This window comes from Periophthalmus magnuspinnatus, chromosome 20 (genome assembly GCF_009829125.3).
Source record: "Periophthalmus magnuspinnatus isolate fPerMag1 chromosome 20, fPerMag1.2.pri, whole genome shotgun sequence".
NCBI classification, from domain to species: Eukaryota; Metazoa; Chordata; class Actinopteri; order Gobiiformes; family Gobiidae; genus Periophthalmus; species Periophthalmus magnuspinnatus.
Genome location: NC_047145.1, coordinates 10368054 through 10388411, shown reverse-complemented (window position 1 = coordinate 10388411; position 20358 = coordinate 10368054). Strand labels below are relative to the sequence as shown.

Genomic DNA, 20358 nt, shown 5'->3' with positions numbered 1-20358 from the left:
ACATCCATTTTCTTGCTGACTATAATTATAATAGAATAGCCTAGTTAAATCCAATCAAAAGTAGCAACTAAGATACAATTTTAGCAAAACCAAGTGCCCACAATCAGGCCAGGTGTCAGTATAATTTGAATTGCTAACTGTACAGCTGCCCCCATGTAACAGATTTCAGTGTTATTGACAAAATTGTGAGCAAGTTCCAGCTAACTCAAATAAAAAATAATAATAATAAATTAAAAACAAAAAAACAAAAAACAAAAAAAACAACTGGTAATAATATTTTTTAAATTGTACCTTTATCAAAAATGCCCCATATTATGAAATAATTTAAAGAGCCTGTACCTGATTTTTATTAAAACCAGCTATTTGTGGAAAAAATTAGACTGAATGATAATGCTTACTGCTTATATTTTTAACAGGCTTTTTGTTGGATGGAAACCATAAAAAGCAACTGCTTGGAATTAACAGTCTTATCCAGTCAAATCCATTGTTGAAAGAAAATCATTTGGAAACAACTGCCTGTGACTATCTCAAACAGTTGCTTCTCTATCATGGTTCAAAATTGGGTACAGGACTTTTAATGACAATATAGCTCTTTAGTTGCCACATTACAACGTTTCATAATACATATTTGACAAGAATTGTAATTAATTCGTACTCATCAGATTATACAAGTAGCATAACAGCATAACTTCCCACTTGTCTCACTGAATTTTCACAGCCCATATACAATTATCTTGAAATATGAACCTTCAAGTTGAATTTCAAACATCAGTCTGCCTCGTGTGGTCAAATATGAAATAACTGAACCTTGTGAAGGTTTTGTTCTGTGTTTTGTATCAAAATGTCTAATTCCCAATCCAAGAATCCCTCCACATCAGACAGTGAAAGCAGTCCTACATGCTGTATGGTCCATGTATGTTGTCTTTTAATGTTGTCTATTTGTTAGTATGTCAGATTTGTAATATTTGTGATGGAGTTGTTAGTGGGGCCCATTGTTGTAATGCAAATTTTTGTTTACCAATTCACTGCAAAAAACATTGAAATTTTTGGACAGATATTCTGTCACCTGACAGTATTTGATTTTGACTCATTTCAAATGTTTGTCTTCAAACCAATTTGAGTAAAATAATAATGCTATTTTCTCACGGGCAAATAACTTGAAGATTAAATGGCTGTGTTTGCACTTGTCCTAGTTTGACCCTGGTTCAGTCCTGATGCAGACTTGGTTAAGTCCTGGTTTAGTCCTCATCTAGTCCATGTTTACTTCCATTTTTATGTGGTGTGTGTGCAAGTGTAAACACAACCTAAAAACTAAGATAAGAAACAAATTAATTAATCCAGACCTAATGAGTTACATCATGTCAACTCACCAAAACTCAAATCAAGCCTCTAAATTCAACTAATCTCAACATTTAAGTAACACTCGTAATTGGCCTAAATAAAGCATGAACAATAATAAAGCATGAACAATGACTTCATGACTTAGTAGCAATGATTCAGGCATTAAGGGATTAGGGTCAGGAGGAAGGGTTAGGGTGTTAATTAAGAACAAAACCTGAATCAAACTATTTGTTCATTATGTCTTTGTTCATGCTTTATTAAGACTAATCTAAGTGTCGTTATCATAAACTTGTACCAACCTTTGTGACTACCGGTATATATTTTTTGCAGTGTACCACTAAATCCCCACCTCTACAATTCTGATTTTATTTTAACATGCTGCTTTCTCCACTTGGGCCCATAAACGTGATTTAGCCCTGCGCGTCTCGTGATGTGCGCTCGTCCGAATGAGAAATTACCTCTGCATTTGACCTGGGGGAAATATTTCACAAAAGTGCTTGGTGTTTATATGGGGTGGGGGGCCAAAGGAAGGGGGTTCAATTTGTCAGCCCCTCTGCTTTGTGTGCTCCTATAGCAACCGTGTCAGCGCTAAACTGTCAGTGCGTTGATTGTATCGCTTTGATGGATTCATATGATATTTATGAGCACATGCTAGCTGCTATTCATCACTAGCATTGCTCCCGATTTCATATTGGGGAAGTCACTGACCACTTTACTTGGACATACTCACTACGTTTACATGCACAGAGAATACAGTGTCCTAAACAAACAATTCAAAACCTGTCAGATCACGCTTGTCCAAGTCTTTGTTGCTATAATTGCAAATAAAAATGGCTATATATGACCATGTTTTTGGCAAACATAGATAAGCAACATCTTACTTACGTTGAGCAGTTGAGTTTTAGACAAGCTATGAAGCTCGGTTTTTAACTTTCACTTTCATTTTAATGCTCAAAACAGCATGTTCTAGTCTGCAATGGAGGGATTATGGTTTATCATTGTGCAGTTGAATGAATGTCCTAACCTACTTCTAGTGTGATCGGACGTGTTATTGGGATCTGGGAGATTCGAACCACGGCAGTTCCCAGTTTACATGCCTGCTGAAAAATTGGTTTAAATTGGACTAGGCCAATTGCCCGGTTTTCCTGGCATGCATGTAAATATAGTGATTGTTGTAGGCTACTCGGACTAAACTCTTGATCTGGTTCGAGTCAAATTTCTCTAGAGAAATTGTTACTCTTGTCCTAGTCTACAAGCAGGTGTTTATGGTGACTGGAAAAGTTTGCCATGGCGTTAAAAAATTAGCTTGAAATGCTTATAAAAGTGGCTAGTGTGCATCAAATTTTTACATTTTTACATTTAAGTAAATTGTATTTTTTATTTATATATTTATTTTTTACTGGTCAAACTACACTTGTCCCTTAAATTGAATTACTTGGACTACCATAAAAGATATTTGCATTGACTTTTTTTTTTTTGCGATAAAAAGTAGCTTTATATACGAACGAAATCACCTGACTTGGTCTTGGCGGTAGCTTGGTAGTATTATAGATGCCAACCTGCACCAATGGTTTCTCCAATCACCAGCCTATCACTCACATACAACATATAGACAAGGTGTGTGACATGTCTTGCCCAAGGACACAATGATAGTATGTACCAAGTAAGAATTGAACCACCTTTGAAGCATTAACGATTCTTGAAATACAGCATAGTTGAGTAATTTATAGTTGCCAACCATAAATTCAAGACAAGCTGTGATTTCCCTTGTCTATGTGCATGTAAATGTAATGACTACTTAATGTTATCAATTTTCATTTTTTTAATGTACTGCATTTATTTATTTTTCAAGCCAATTTGAGTCATTTGAGCCACAGCTGTTCTGGATATCACTGCCCCAGGTCATGAATAATTTGTGGGATAATTTTAACATTCCTTAGAAAGCTATTGTAAACAAGGTCATTTCAATGTCGTAGGCTTTCAAAATAGCAGTACATTTATATGCAAATTGAATCAGTCAATCTATTGAGACGACCAGCAGTTTGGTATCAGGTAAATGTCCAGATTGTGGTGAGTAAGGTTAGACACTACAGGTTAGGATTATTATTATATATTTTTAACAATTCACTATTTGATATGTTTGTGTATCTTGACTGATACATTGCTGGCATCAACCATTGTTCTTATTGTATTGTTTTAATATGCAATTTAAACAATGAGAACTAGCAAATTTGTTATAAATTAATTTAAATTGTATTTTTTTGGTGTGAATTTGAACAGCAAATTTGATCAGTTGACAAAACATGCATATTGCTTTGATTAGTTGTAAATAAATCTTAGCATTATGTTTGAATTTACCGTAATTAATCCTTCCTGCTGTAAAAATCTTCCAAATTCTGTTTTGAAATTTGAAAATAGGAAAATAGTTTGGTTCTGAAGTGTAAAGGTATGGTACTACATAACGTTTAGGCATAGGGTCTGCCACCTAGTGGTCTCCATAGGAATGTTATTGATTTGGCTGGAATGTTTCACAGTATGGCATGAAACCTACCTATGATGCATTTGTTCATTTACATGTGTTTTATAAAAAATAATAATAATAATTAAAATTACCTTGATAAACATACATTCATACTGTGAGCGGCATCATTGCTCCATAGATCTAACCTGTAACTTGGCCTGGTGGCATCACCTACTTGTCTTGGTAAACAAATGCAATGACGCTGTTGAACATTCCAGGCAATGCTATAACTCCATGGAAATGACCTCCATGGTCGAACTTCAAACAGAAAATGTGTTTAGAGAAAACTGCATTTGAAGTTGAAATTTTAGGTTAAATTTTGAAGTTGTATGTTGAAAATTATATGTTTATTGTTGTGAAACTACAAAATTCAGTAAAAATTGTCATAAAAAAATTAAGCTCAAATGTACCTGTAGTATCTAACCACGTAAAGAACACATATTATGCAAAATTGACTTTTTGGAGCTTTTAACCATGTTGTATATTTTGGCTGGTGAAAGGCCTATTAGTATCGTAAAGCCACTGCCCAGGTGCACACATAGTGCACATCAAGTACTTGTAGCACTCTAAACACTCACTCAAGTATAATGCAAAAAATGGAAGATTATTATGGTACAGAGCTAAAGTGAGAGTCACTGCCCCTAAGTGACCAGGGACTTTCACCATTGGAATGCATCACTGCTTTCAAAAATGTAAAAAAAAAACATATTTTAAATTTGGGAAAAAATCAAAGGGAACATTGTTTTCACATCAGAATATATTTTTTTCTGTCTTATTAGGACTGAGCCCCGGGCATAGGGCCTATAGCTTTCGCTCATGCACTGTCTCGTCTGTTCATCCTCTGCCGCGCCCACCATTAAAAGCAGCATTCAAGCACCCATGTCGCAGGCATGGGACATGCATATTTAATATTGTTAAACATGTAATAGTCAATGTTGAGTCAATGAGTGAATGAACATCCCTCAAACACACTCCTGGCCCCTAGCAGGGCACAGCATAGACATGGATCGATCATTGTCGCTTGCGGTTATATTTATATTATTATAATATTATTCCATCATGAAAAACATACCTGGAGTTTTATTTTGTGGAATTCATTCATTCACTAATCCTCTGTCAAATGTCTTTTGATTCTCAGCCGTTACAAATATCCCCGTTTAAATTTTATCATGAGTGTCCTATGGATAGCTGCTATTCACTAGCACAATAGTGAATAGTGGAATTTTTTTTATACCAAAATGACTATGTGACGAATCCAACCATGTATCACCGATTAAGAAAAAAAAATTGGAGAATTAAAAGCAATGAGCATGTACCGGTGGTGGTGAAAACGAGTTGATTTTAGAAATGACATCTTGAAAATAGGAGTATAAAGATTGCTCAAACGTGCATGAATTACAGGGGTAAACTTTGAGGGGAAACAACTATAACATGGTTAAAAGGTCTAAAAAGTAAATTTTGCATAATAGGTCCACTTTAAGTTCTAAATATTGAAATTCCACTGTAAAAGTACTCAAAACCATGTTTAAAGGCCAATAACAAAACAAATAATGCATAATGTGCATAATATTTCACACTTTGTTTTCAATCCGCACATGTGATTCCTCTCATCAGTGCAAGTTGTGAACTGAATTACTGCCTTCAAATGTAATATTGTGCAATAACCCACCCATACTTAATTTATATCATTTTAGTCTATTTACATAACTCCCTTGGGTGTCCCTGTTCCTCTAACATGTGTACGCAAAATGCAAATGAGTTATGTTTCATCATTGTACCATCTCTCTCCCTATCCTCCACACCAGATGGCCTACACGACTACTACTAATACTACTACTTCAAATACTACTACTACTCTCGCTGTAACGTCGTAAATCTTGCTATTGTGGCTTCTGCATGAAAAGTGGAGAAATTAGTAGGACCGATGTTCACTGCCCTTGAATAGAACAAAAAATATCGTAAAAAATATGGAATCTTTTATGGACTGTTACCAGTTGTATAGTGAGTGATACTGTCCCTAACCCAGCGTACTAATATGTGCTTGTTAATGACTACTGCTCTCTGACAAGCTTATAGCATCAATATATGGGAAATATTTGGTAGATTTCTATTGTGTTATATTGTGATAGCATGTATATAAAAAGATACCTCCTCTGCAATAAATATTTATACAAAAAGAATGATGTGTTGCTGTTTTTTTTCTCAAGCTGTGTGTAATAGAATATAAGATGCTGCCCAAAACTTTTTTCCTGAGCTGAACAAAATATATATCTATCAGAATGCCAAGGGCCAAGTTTGTCTGCAGAGATATTTATGGCTAAACTGTCTTTAATTATTGTGCTTCTGAGTACAAAAATGAATTCCTGAGAGAGTTTTAATACTGCAGGGTTAACCCAAAGGAATTGAACTGGTGCCTTTCTGGCTATGTGCTGCTGGGCTAATTTAAGCAATAAAGAAAAACAGTGTTAGAATTTAATTTTAACATGGTGTAAAGCTCGCAAGAGTAAATTTTTAATAATTCACTTTTTTTCCCTCAATGATTTCCCAAGTGGTGGCTGATAATGTACATAGATAAACATAAGTGCTATATATTTTGATACAAATTTTAGCTACTAGTCTGTGTTAGGTTTTGAAGAAATATTTTGGTAAAAGACTAGGCAGGAAGGGTATTGCTTTGAAACACAACACTGAGGTTTAAACCAGTGACCCTTGCGTTGATGGGTGAATGCTTAACCCACTAGGCCACTGTAGACCCATATCATAGCCTATTGACTTTTTAAATTAAGCTTTTTAGTTTGTAGAATAGCACCACCTCTCAGCAAAACTGGTAACTACATCATGTTACAAGGAATTTAATTATTTTAATTACAGCATGCCTGTCTTGCCCAAAGACACAACAACAGAACGCATGACTATTAACAAGAATCAAACCAACCTTATTTTAATGAACAAAATGTCACTGTATTTTCACCTGCTTGCTCATATTATCACTCTTCCACACTGAAACCCGACCCCAGATGCACTCAGTATGTCTGCCCTCTCAGGTTGTACTTTCCGGAGGTCTGGGAGTCAGCAGAGAACGGGTGTGGCAGCAGATGCACTTTAGGACCATAAACTTTTTGGCAACGCTCCTGAAATGCTTTTTACGGCAGTAGTAGTAGCGCATGTCGGCTGGGTGAATCGATGTGGCCAGGCGGGGCAGGAAGGAGGGTGAGGCAAGATGGTAACAAGGCTCCGGACATACAGTAAACTGTAAAGAGGCTCCCATGTCAGACAAGCTTAAAGTTCATGCAGGTTTTCATGTCTTTCCAATTAGTACTTGAATTGGTGGGATAATACCTGTGATAAATATTTATGATAGTTTTACATCAGTTAGGTGGCAGTTTGTTTGAAAAAAAAAACATTTAAAAGAAAAGTATAAAAATACAGGAAGTAAAATACCTTTAACTGTCATCAACAGTGAAAATTCCATCCAAAATCATTCCACATCATTTATTTTTATTAGTCTAATCATAATTATTGTATAATATATAACATATTTTGGCCCTTGTTCTATCTATGATCAAATGTATGAGCTGCTTCCAGTGGCCATTGCAATTCCAGGTGCTATGTGACATTACATAGAACTGTTCAAATTATAGCAGGGGTAAAGTTTCTTTAGTCAGCCTCATACAAGTACACTCCTCATCAAAATTTTAAAGACCAGTTGAAAAATTGCAAGAATTCACATTTTGCACTGTTGGATCTTAAGAAGGTTCTAAGTAGTGCTCAATGTCACTTTTTTAATGTTTTTTTTTTAATGACCACCGTAGCCACGCCATTCTTGTTAATCACCTCAAAAATTAGTTTTGGCATTCTTGATGCTAGTGTTTTCAGGAGGCTAGTGGGAATGTTGCTCCAAGTGGTGAAGCAGGCTTCATGGAAGGCATCCACTGTCTGGAACTGGTGTCCATTTTTGTAAACTTCCCTTGTCACCCTACCCCAAATGTTCTCAATCAGATCAGGGGAAACACGCAGGATGGTTCAAAAGAGGAATGTTATTTCTCTGAAAGAAGTCCTTTGTCAGGCGGGCATTGTGAACTGCAGTGTTGTCCTATTGAAAAACCCAGTGATTACCACACAGACGATGGGCTTCAGTCATGAGGGATGCCCCCTGCAACATCTCCACAGCCAGCTGCCGTTTGACGCCTCTGCACAACCTGAAGCTCCATTGTTCCACTGAAGCAAAAAGCCCTCCAAATCATGATGGTGTCCCCTCCACTGTGCTGTGTAAAACACATCTCAGGTGGGATCTCCTTGTCATGCCAGTAATGTTGGAAGCCATCAGGTAAGGTCAAGGTTAAACTTTTTCTCATTAGAAAATAAAACTTTCTTCTACCTTTCAATGTCCCATGTTTGGTGCTCTCATGCAAACTCCAAACAGGCAATTTTGTGCCATTGAAGAAGACGAGGTCTTTGATGACATTTTTTGTTCTTAAATCCTTCTCTCGAAGATGTCGTCTGATGGTTATGGGACTGCAGTTGGCACTTGACAGTTTTTTCCCATAACTTCCAGGATCTTTTAAGAAGTTTAAAATGACTTACTGCATCCAACCTCAGCAGCAATGGCAGGGTGCGAGAGGCCTTGCTGATGCAGCACAACAATCCGACCATGTTCAAAGAGAGAAAGCTTTTTTGTCTTTGCCATCAGGAGGTCGTGACAGTGTGACCTGACAGAAAATGACACTTAATCCACATTTTTTTTAAAGATTTGCGCTTTTAAAGGCTCTGGTCTTAAATTTTTGATCAGCTGATGAACAGCCTATTTCAGTTTAATGGTTGTTTGCAATAAATTGCTTACTCGATCGAGAAATACAGAGCTAGCATAAATATTCTTATACTATGATGCTACTGCAACATTAAGTGAGTATTTCTATATTACATGTCAAAACTCATGCTGATCCTGTGTCAATCTGCCATCTGTCATGTCAACACAGTGGGCTCCTTTTCGAGACTCTTGTGTGAAAGTTTTGAAGTTTTAAAACGAATGTTAATGGACAGCAGGATGACAGAACTAGCGAACCACATCCCCTTGCTGACTGAAACCCAGAGCCGTCTCATAAGCAGCTCCTTGACTCAGTGGTGACAGTGCAAAAATCCATGTCCACTGCAATGATGAATGAGTTAGATGCGACCGTAGCTGTTCCTGGTGTAAATTCCCCTCCCGTTAGCACGGGATGCAGTCAGCTAACCTCTACCCGTGTTTGACATGATACATGGGGTTGTCATGGTGGAGTTAAACCAAAGGGTCCAATTTCCTCTACTCCCTCACACAAATGGTCCCTTGTTACACATAGTAGGCCTAAACAAAAGGGAAAGTGTTCACATTATTATGCAAGTCCTAATCAGAAGCAGCCATTGGCCAAGCAGCTGTCAAACAGATTTAACATTCTTGACCTGAACAAGTTTCCATGTCTAGTCACAAGGAGTTATCATCCTGTCTTAGATCTTTGCAGGACATCACAGTGGCACCCACAGCATTACAAAAGACAAAATCAGAGTAATTCCCTGGCTGAAGAGTTAGTGCAGTGCTTTAGGAATGGATAAAAATGGATATTCTTTGTGGATTCTGGAAGAGCAATAATATGTTTGCATTCTCTTAAAATGGGCCGGAAAAAACTGTTGAGTAACAATATCAAACTAACGCTGGAGTCTGCACCAAATAGGCCCACTGAGCGACTCTTTACGCATAGGATAAGCAGCATCTCATGTGGCTCTTTGACAAAATCAGTGCCCACCGACTCCGCATTAAAACAAATTAATATCTAGATTTCACGTAAAATATCGCATAGACATGGTTCAACACTGACCTAGTTATGAGTGCAGTTTTCCAGACAGCATATCTTTCTCTAATTAAAATTGCAATGTCTGATTTGGATTGAGCATTTTTATTTTTTTGTAAAAAAAAAAAAAAGAAAAAAAAAAGGAATCAAGGATCATTATCAAAAGTTAGAGTAGAGACTTGATCTCTCCTCCCTTTGCTCCCCACGCTCCCCGTTTAGAGCACTATCACAACACGAGCAGCCTGCATTCCACTACTGAAACTACTGCACAACACATCAGGTTTATTGTTTTGTATATTTATGGAAAATTAGGCATGGGTGACATGGCTTCTAGGCTGAGTTTTAGATAGGATCTAATTGTAAGGAGAGTTTGAATAGAGCCTGGAAGAGATTGCTAGATTACTCAAACATGCATGAATGACATCTAAAATCACTTCAGGCGTTTCTGATGAGAGATTAATGTTATAACATATAAAAATATCTACAATAATGCATGTTTTTCAGAGTAATTTTACTTTTATTATATCATACAACTGACTAAACACTAATACATAAACCACTGATTAATTTCCAGTCTTACTCATCAGTCACATTGTTTCCCCCTCTGAGCCCTGAACGCTGTGGTAGGTGCAGAAATGTGCTGCTCTTTCATTACAACAGCACTTCTACTCACAAAGCTCCAAGGCCAGGGTGAGTCAGAGCCGCTCCGACCCAGAGAATGCAGTCTGAACGCGGGCTAAGTGAGCGCAAACGCCTGCGCGCTCTGGATGACGTCAGCACCATTGTAATTGGATCAGTAATCACCAGGTAAATGGAGATGCCTGCTGGGTTGTTCAGGTGGGTGGATTACACATGATTGAAAAGTGTAGTTTGTAAAAGTAAAATATAAAACGTAAAGTGGATATGAAAGTAAGTACAGAGCAGTGGGCAGTGGACTACTCAAACGTACACAAATCAGTCAAATTCTAATCTAAATTACCAGTTATATAGTTTCAATTTTAGGCCTATGTCCATATGCATTTTTTTTAATTATTCATATTTATAAAGTATATATAAGCGAAGAAACTTTGGACTTAAATATATCTGGCTGATGAAGTACTTATTTAATTTAAAATAAAATAATATAAAGATAAAAAGTGAAGTGGGGTGATGTGTAAAAAAAAAAAGTTTCAGATGAGTTTTTTCATTTTTGTTTTTGCAGTATTCTATGTAATTTCAGGTGACTGAAATGTGTTTGTGGACAGGTAGAAGTGTGGGTGAATGAATTCTAATTATATTATAATCTTCCCCAAAAATACCAGATTTGGTGCATTATTTGATGTTCTGACCTCAAATTACAAATCAGATGTACTACCAGACAGTTACGTGATACAGTAGTTTGATCAAATACTTTTTTATAATACTTCCATATTTCTTAGACCACTTTGAACTTCTACTTAAAGACATATTATGTTTTCTCTGGCATTTAGTATGAAAGATACTTTACTTTTTGTTCTTTGTAAACAGGAATATTGGTTGGCTCAAAATTTCTTAAATCTCAATGAAAATAAAACTGAGGTGATAGTGTTTGGGCCCAGGGTCGGTGCGAGCTCCTCTTTAGACCTGGGACCCCTGAGTCAGTACACTAAGCCCACAGCCACCAACCTTGGCGTCATTATGGACTTGATAAACAGGTCAACGCAGTTGTGAAATTCCAAAACGCTGCCTTTAACAGGAAATAAAAAAACATGAACACATCATTCCAATTCTTGCATCTTTGCACTGGCTCCCTGTTCATTTTAGAATTGATTTTAAGATTTTATTGTTTGTTTTTAAAGCTTTGAATGGACTGGCCCCAAATTGCATCTCGGACCTCATCCAAATTTATACTCCAGCGTGCGCACTGAAGTCCAAGGGCCAGCTCCAGCTCGTGGTGCCTAAGACGAGACTTAAAACCAGAGGAGACAGAGCCTTGTCTGTGGCTGGTCCAAAGCTCTGGAATGCTCTGCCTCCTTATGTCAAAACAGCTCCCACTGTGGAGTGTTTTAAGTCTCATCTTAAGACCCACTTTTACTCTCTGGATTTTAACTCTGCATGAGTTGTATGGTCCTCTGTTGTCTTTTATTGATTTGTTCCTATTGATTTTATTTGCTTGTTTTATTTGATTTTATTGTTTTATTGGTAATTGTTTTATTGATTTTATATACATATTTATTATTTTAATTTTGCTATTTGATTTCAGTCTAAATGTTGATTTACTTAATTAGTTGTTTTTATTTATAATGTATTTGTGCAGCACTTTGGAAACTGCATTTGTTTGTGAAATGTGCTATATAAATAAAGTGGTTAGGATTGGATTGGAAAATGGCTTAATAATAGAAACAGGTCCATTGACTTCCTTTTTAATTATATGTTTTCATTGTTCAACTATTTATTAGCATACATGTATGAGTTTATTTTTTGTTTTTTTTACAGAACTGTATGAAGCATGCATTCTTACCATTTTCAAAAGAGGTATTACGACCACACCTGAGTCTGTGTGTCCACTGTCTTTAACCCGCAGACAGAGTGTCAATTTGATTTGTTTACCTCATATCTGGGGACACACATATTTACGAAATGTAAAATCAAAATCTTATACACAGTTAAAGGTGAAAACTGAATTTTCTGTGCACTCAAGCCTCAGTTACGGGACAATACAGAATTACTCAAACATACTACAAAATAAAACTAATAAAAGTAAGTCAATTAAGTAAGTTAATTAGGAGGGCACAATTTTACATAATATGACCAGTTTAAGTAATAATATTTCATAGTAACAGTACTTTAACCTGAGGATATTTTTGGCTTCTCTGTTCACCTCTGCTAGTGATAATTGTCTTTACACCAGTGGACATGTGTCTCTGAAGTGTCCCATCTCCTTGTATGTCCTTGAGTGACCTACACACAATTATACCAAATGCTGACTCACTGTTCTAATGGCATATCTGCTGTAATAAGTGTGTGTCATTAAGATGTGTTAAGAAACAAGTACACTGTCTGATTGGATATGTGATTATATCAAGTGTATATTCAGATTTGCATATTAATTAGGCCTTACTTTATAAAGAATTATTAGGAGTACAAGCAGCCCAGTGGGAGAGAAGACCCAGTAATTTCTGAACTTAAAAACTAAAAGAACATAAATATTGCATTTCACATTTTGCACCAGTGGAGGGCAGCATTGTTTAAGTCTCAGCATCTATAGGGTACAAAATTGGGCAAATTGTTTGCATAGTGTATTTGTGTGGTGTGTGTTTACAACCTTTAGTAGTGTAGTATCATATAGTAAAAACAAAAATCAAATCAATTATCACCAATAACCAGAATGAAACAATTTATTGGCCAATTGAATAATTTTGATTCAAAAATTAGATCTAGCACAATTAGAGCAGCAATAAAATATTCAAGATTGCATCACAACCAGACACATAATAAAATTATATCAGGGCAGGAATAGAACCAACAACGTGACTGGCTTAACCTCCAGCTTGAGCTACTTGTCTACATACAGCACATTTTGTTAAATGCAGTGATCACTTTTTATACAATTGTATTTCTCCAAGTAGTTTTCACACCCCGTATTTTATGCCTACTTCAGTAATACATGTGTACTATATGATTATATAATGTAACAGACACCTCACTTGAATAAAAGTTTTGGCAACTCGTCCCACTGAGTAAGTATACAGGTGACAAAAGCTTTATGTTGACAATATTAAAGAAGACCTCCAAAGCACGCTCAGTATCTGCAAAACTTCTCATGTTGCCAAAGGTGGTCAGATCAGAATGAAACTTGCATATGTCTAAAAATCTGCAAAAACACACATCTGCATTAATACACATGGCAAGAGAACAACCACAGCCAAAGTTGTCACCATAAATGTACCCTTAACAAAGCCCAGGGGTTAATAACTTCTGATGTAATAAGACAGCAGTTATCTGGTTTATATAAGATGACAGCTGTGGCGCGGTATGCAAAGTGCAGATATGGGAAAGGTCTTCCTAATCTCCACAAGCACTACTGAAATAGAGTGACAAGCCTCACCATAAATACTGAGCCCTATGGAGGACAAGAGAATGAATACAGGAGCTAAGACCAATTTGTACTGTCCTACCTGATATATGCATACCAAAAACCAGCAGAGGGCACAAAGACTCCTGCGACAGGTGCAGTAAAGAATGAAGCAGTTTCAATGATGCTAGAATATGCTTAAATCGTAACATAGTAGCTGCTGGTGTCAAAGTTGGCTAGCTGCACAGTGTCTTGTAAAATATATACATACATTTGCTTTGTATGGAACTTTATAAGAGATTTTATCACATTTTTCTTGTTGTCATGTAATTTTAAACTTGTTAGCCATGTTCTAAAAGCAGCTCTTAATAAGACCACTGTGCACTATCTGCAACTAGGCCTAATTATAAATATGTTTTTATCTGTGGTGAACCTGGAAGTAGCAATAGTATGCTGTCAGCAGGTTAGGACTTGTTAGCATTACCTAGGACAATTAAAACTTAGCTTTGACCTGTGAAGTAACCTTATGAACTTGATGTGAGTAATAACTTCATTTGCATCAATCATTGCTCAACAACATCATAGCTCTTAATTAATTTGACAGTATTTTCATTATTTTACCCACAACAAACTGCTAAAAATGGTATGTCTCAGTTGTAGCGTTGATTAATGTTGTTTGCAAAGTCAGTTTCATTTTCATTCAGTTTGTTTTAGATAAAGACTCTAGATAAAATACTGTACCAGACACAGGGCCTGCCCTCGCCTTAAGGGGGCCCTAAGCTGAATTTGCCCTTGGGGACCCTCGGCACTTCATCACAACCACTGATAAAAAGACTGCAAATTCTAGAGGCTCACAACAGCAATAACCACAAGTATAACAGTATAAAAACATGTAAGGAAGGGGGTCTGAAATTTTTTCTTGGTTTCTGGTGCATTTTAATGTGTTCCAGCTGACTAAAGTGGGCTTACATTTCTCATTTCTTTAGGTCATAAAATGCAGAATTGGAAAGAGTAACCAAAAGATGTACTTAAGCAAGAGTACACTTACTTCAAAATCATATCACTCAAGTAGTACAAAGTAGTGATCCAAGTTAATAGTTGCATAAGAGAAATAGCCTATTTATAATCATCAGATAATTTGGGAGGACTGAACATTAAATAAAAGAGGATTTTAGGATCATATTATTTTTATGTTTATTGTCAGGCTTTGGATGCTGTGATTTCACGTATATGTTCACATTAATGAGTAGGGATGTACAGATACTGATACCAGTATCAGGTGCCAGTACTCAAACTGGTCAATGGGCTGCGATACCAAGATACCCGATACCACTGTAACTGCGCTGCTTCTTATTTGAGGCTCACAGCTTGAGCATTGAGCTGTGAGCAGAGCACTGCGCACAGGTGACAGGATGCACATTCACTGTTCTGCACATCAAGCACAGCTGTAATCATATGTGACTGTCACATGAAATATATAGTTTTTTATAGTTCACAGAGGATACCAACGCAGTGTTTGTGTATACAATATTAGCATGCTAATGTTGCTAAGTGGCGCTGGTGATTATTTTCTTGTGCTGCATTGTAACTTCTTATAATTGACAATCGCATTTAGCGACTGAATAGAGCGGGTTCAGAGCTTTTACAAGAGGTACAACATCCATATTGGCCGTGGTAAAAGTAAGACAACACTCAGTGTTATGCTAACAGTGGCGCGTTAGCAGTTAGCGCATTAGCAGTTAGCTCGGAGCACAGTCTGCAAAGAAGTGGTAAATATTAAAGCCAGGTGCTTATCTAAATAAATTACCACAAAGACAAGCCACTACCACAAACAGCCAGTGTAATAAACAGACTCACCTGCTGTCCTCTGTCCCTCTGAGGTGTGTCCTCTCTGTACAATTATACACGTCCAGCTTCACTGTTTTATCTGCAGGTCCAATGATGTAGAGACATATTTCGAGTCCTCTTTGAAAAGTCCCTCTTTCCCCAAAGCATTCTTCCTCCGGGCCTTTCATACATTGTCCCGAACTTTATATAAACTGAACTTCACTAACTTTTAGCCTATTAGTTTATAAAACACCCATTCAAATGTCCCTCTGCTGCCTCAGTGCTCCCACAGCACACCTGGGCGGGAGGGGTCCTTCACATCGGTGTAGACACATAGCTGTCCACACCAGTGCCCGACTCAAAAAAAAAAATGTAGAAGAACATATCTAGTTACTAGAAATAAAACACATCTAATCGTTTAAGATGGATATGTAGACTAGTATAAACACCGGAGTCTCATTTAGTTTTCAGAAAAAAAACCCAAAACTTTCCAATCATTATTTTCAATATAAATGTATGGGCTCTTGGGGGCCCTCTGGTGGCCTCGGGGCCCTGAGCAGCTGCTTAGTCTGTTTATGTGCTGGGTTGGCCCTGATCAATGTTTCTCTGTACTGACCTGTTTGCTCAGGTTTATTGGGTTTTATTATAAGTAAATGTTGTGTGTTTTATTGGCTCATATTTAACTTAAAATAAAAAGTAAAGGCAATTGATAACATATTAAGTGTAGTTTGTCCATGTATGTGTTGCCTTAGTAGGTGAGCAATGTTTGTGTGTCTGAGCAGAAGCATCTGGGCATGTCCATTTTTTTTAAACACAAATAAGGTTCAGTCTCAAATTGGGGAATGACAGAGGTTAACAAAACAACTGTTAGCACAAATTCCTCATAGAAAAACAGCCAAATGGTAGAAAAGATGCTTAAAGAAACCAAAAGTAAAGCTAAGGAGAGAAGTAAACTAAACACAATCTTTAACTGATTTCAGGGCATAAAGATTTATCAAAAGAGAACTAGATTTGACCTTTAACCTTTTGGATCCCTGTGACCCGGACACTTTGTAGTATCATAAGGATAGACTGTGGCAGATATAGCACAGGTCATGGTCTGTCTTTGTCTAAACTGACAGTGTGGGGGAGGCATGCTAACATCGACCCAACAGGTGCTAGCTGTTTCCTTAAGGCTGCGGTTAGCCCAAGGACACTTCGGAGGGTCCAGTGTTCCCTTTATAGAGCCCTTGTTTTGTTTAGATGGGAACAGTGGACATGACTAAGATTCCAGCCTTTTTGTGTCACCAAACTACAATCTCAAGCTCTTACAACTGATGGATGCCAAGGCTAATTTAGCAGAGGTGGGTAGGCTAGCCAAAAAAATGTACCATGAATAAACCAGCATGAAACTTTAAACATGTTGTTAATTACTTGTATGTATTTTGATGGATAAACAATAAATAATGCACAATTTGTAGCTTACAGGATTGCTAGAAGTATCAAAAATCAGATACTAATTGATACAAAAACTAATATCGAAACTAGATAGCCTACTTATTTGAGCAAGTATGGAGACTACAAAAACTTACATTAGCAGGACAGAAATTAGCCTTTCCTGAATAGCTTTAGAATGATCTTGAGCTGTATCAGAACAATAGTATAAAAGTACAAAACAAGTAATACTAAGTGTATACTTCAAAATAATACTACTCTGTTCTGTAGAATGTCTAATTCCATAGGTACTAGATACACTTTCAAACATAATGGTGACCCCAAATTTTCAAGTGATTCTCTTCATTACTATTAGTCAAATATATTCAGCACCAAGTGAACATTCTATAGTCAAAGCTGATGTAACAACAGTAAAATGAATACACTTTTAACATAAAGTAAGAAAAAAGACACTTTGTCAAAATTCTACCATGTACTTATTTCTTGTGGAGTAGATTACTAACTTGTTCTTGCTAGAAAATAACACTGACAGGTCTTGAGAATGACTTTTGCCTCTAGTATTTACAATAAATATTCAACATGAACTTTTACTTATACATCTACAGTGTATTCGAATGATTTGACAAAAATGTTGTTTAAGCAAAGAAAACCAGTCTGATACAGCTACTTCCTGGTTCCTGCCAGCAATTTTGAATAGCAAAGTTGTACAATTACTTTAAAACAAGAAGGTCCTGAATTTGATTCCTAATGGCTCCTGGTACTAACGACCAGGATACTGGCTCAAAGTCCGGGACAAGGTGCTACAGTGCGGTCGCCCATTGCTTCTACAGGTTGCTCCAGTAGAAGTGAAGAATGGGTCAAATGAAGAGACATAAATCCAACAATATAAAAAAAAAGCACTTTTGGACATCTATGGTGAATTGTATAGTTCATCAGTATAGTAACCTATTTATAGTGGCTGGAACAACGTCATAGTAGTTGAGACCCTTGCTTAAGTTCAAGAAGGTTCAGAGTTTAGTTTCCAGACCTATCTACAAAAGAGGAGCTTGCAAGCTCTCCAACAAAAAATTCCTCGAACTCACACCCACTCTGACCTCTTCTCCTCATCATTTGGCTGAGCATCTGACCCTGTATTTAGCTCCACCAAAGTACTTTTACCCAGTCTATTGGTACACACAGCCGTTGTCATGGAACCATCTATAACCGGAGCGGGTACATCTCCTGGTACATCACGTCGTGGAGGAGGTGGGGGTTTGAGCCGGCTGCGCTTGCTAACACGGATTGACCTAGGCGTTCCCGGCGGACATAGAGCTACATCACTGCCTTGTCTTTCCAAAGCTCCTTCCTGATTTGCCGAATATCCATTGTTTCCGTTGCTGTTGCTAATCGGAATTCCCGGTGAGCATGGACGAGATTCCGAATTTACCTTTGCTGGATCTCCTCTGGAACTTTTACTTCCATGGCGTTTTCGAAAATGTTCAACTCCTTCGATATTTTGCTCTTTCGTTTTTGAAGAATTTGATATGATACAGTCTTCTTCATAAATCCTTTCTACCAAGACTTTCTTTTTTGCATTTTGTTTCACAGAACGCTTGATTGTGCAAAAGAAATCTAAAACGTTGAGGAAAATGGATAGTGCTCCTACAGCTAGCATGAAATTTAGCATAACTGTCTTTTCTGTCGGTCTAGAAATATAGCAGTCTACTTGGGTAGTGCAAGGCGAGTGCTGACACAAAAACCTCCGTGGAATGTAAAAACCGAAGAGGTAATAGTGGGCTGTGCCAAATCCTGCTTCCAATAACGTTCGGAAAACAAGATGCAAGAAGTATGCTCCGGTAAACTTTGTGTTCAGTTGTTGAATATTGAGTTCGTAGGTTTTATTGTCAACTTGGAGTGCGTTGGTGACTTTGTGCATGACGTAAATGATGAAAATAGTTATTGGTAGACATAGGGTGATGAGTTGTACTAACCAAAAGCGAAAGAGGGAGATGGGTGAGAAGATGTCATAGCATACGTTAGCGCAGCCTGGCTGGATGGTGTTGCACACAAAGCGGTCCTGCTCATCCTGGTACAGAGGGAAACCAGCGAAGAGGAGGAGGAAGATGCGGAGGAAGAGCATCACTATCAACCAGGCTTTACCTAAAACAAGAGAAGGTATTACATTAGAGAGTGAATGTACAAATTACATATACATAACATTATTTCACATCTATATTGCACTACAGATGCTGCACAAATATTGTCAAAGCACTTCACATGACATGATCCAGTCACACTCTAGTCAAGGTAAGCTACTTCTGAAGCTTCTGGCTTCCACTCTTGTTAATGTAATTTTAATTTAAAATGAATGACCACAATTCATTGTCTTGGCAAATACTCAACTCAAAATGTAAAATGTGAAATTTCAGTTTGTTTTATGAATACTGGTTGCTATAATAACAGGTTAATGATTAATAAAAAAGCTTTTTTACATTACAAATGGTCTAAAATAATAGTATGTTGTTTTTTTTTTAAATGTTATTTGGTTGTTTTTATTGCACTGAAAAACACAGGAAAACATGTGTTCTTACTCTGAGCTGACTTGCATCTACACAAACCTCTTATACAGTTGTTTGGAGGCCTTCTCCAGGTCTCCATGGAAATGTTGTTCTTTTGGCTATAATCTTCCCCAGTATGGTATAAAATGTATCTAACAGTATGACAATTGTTATGGTTTAAATTTTCTATTTCGATGGAATCATGCAGATGACATGCCACCTCCAGAAAGTTACATACTGTGTTGTATAACTTTGACACTAATTTGCAGAGGCGATCTTTCTCGTAATTTAATTAAACAAAAGCTTGCTTTCATCAAAACTATGGAAATAAATAAAAAAATATATAACAATACAATAATCCAATACAAAAAAATGTGTTTTACATTTTCAAAAAATAATGACTCCCATAACTATGCCATAGCACAATGTATGTATCCTTACCTATCATGGTGATGCTCTGATTTACTGAGAGGAAGACGACCTCTGATGTACTTGACCCCACCATACTTGCTCTGGTCCAAACTCAATAACAATTTTAGACTTCCTAAATCCTACATCCACTTTATGCTACCTCCTGCAGGTTCACAGCACTGTAAAATATATACAATCCAGTCTTCTTCCAGCCATCTGCAGACTTCCTCTGTAAAGTACGATCCATGTGAATGAGGAAAGCCCAGGGGACGAGTGTCTCAGCTCCTCTGTCCCGCTCAGACAACTGCCAGTCCTGAGACAACAGAAGACATCAGTGAGGCCCATTGTGCTGCTATTCTTGTCCCACTCGGAGAGGCACGTCGCCCTCCTGGCATTGCACGGATATTTTGGTGCCACTGGTTGTCCTTGCAG

At 37.2% G+C, this 20358-nt stretch overlaps 1 protein-coding gene across 1 annotated transcript; it reads right to left on the bottom strand.

Moving 5' to 3' along the window:
- Nucleotides 1-18055: 18055 nt before the first annotated feature.
- LOC117388684 (gap junction delta-4 protein) lies at nucleotides 18056-20020 on the bottom strand. The gene is made up of 2 exons (XM_033986270.2): nucleotides 19957-20020; nucleotides 18056-19117 (listed from the first exon to the last, which is right to left on the bottom strand). The coding sequence occupies exons 1-2, from the start codon at nucleotides 20018-20020 to the stop codon at nucleotides 18057-18059; spliced, it is 1125 nt and encodes a 374-aa protein (XP_033842161.1). The 3' UTR covers nucleotide 18056.
- Between the last annotated feature and the right edge of the window lie 338 nt (nucleotides 20021-20358).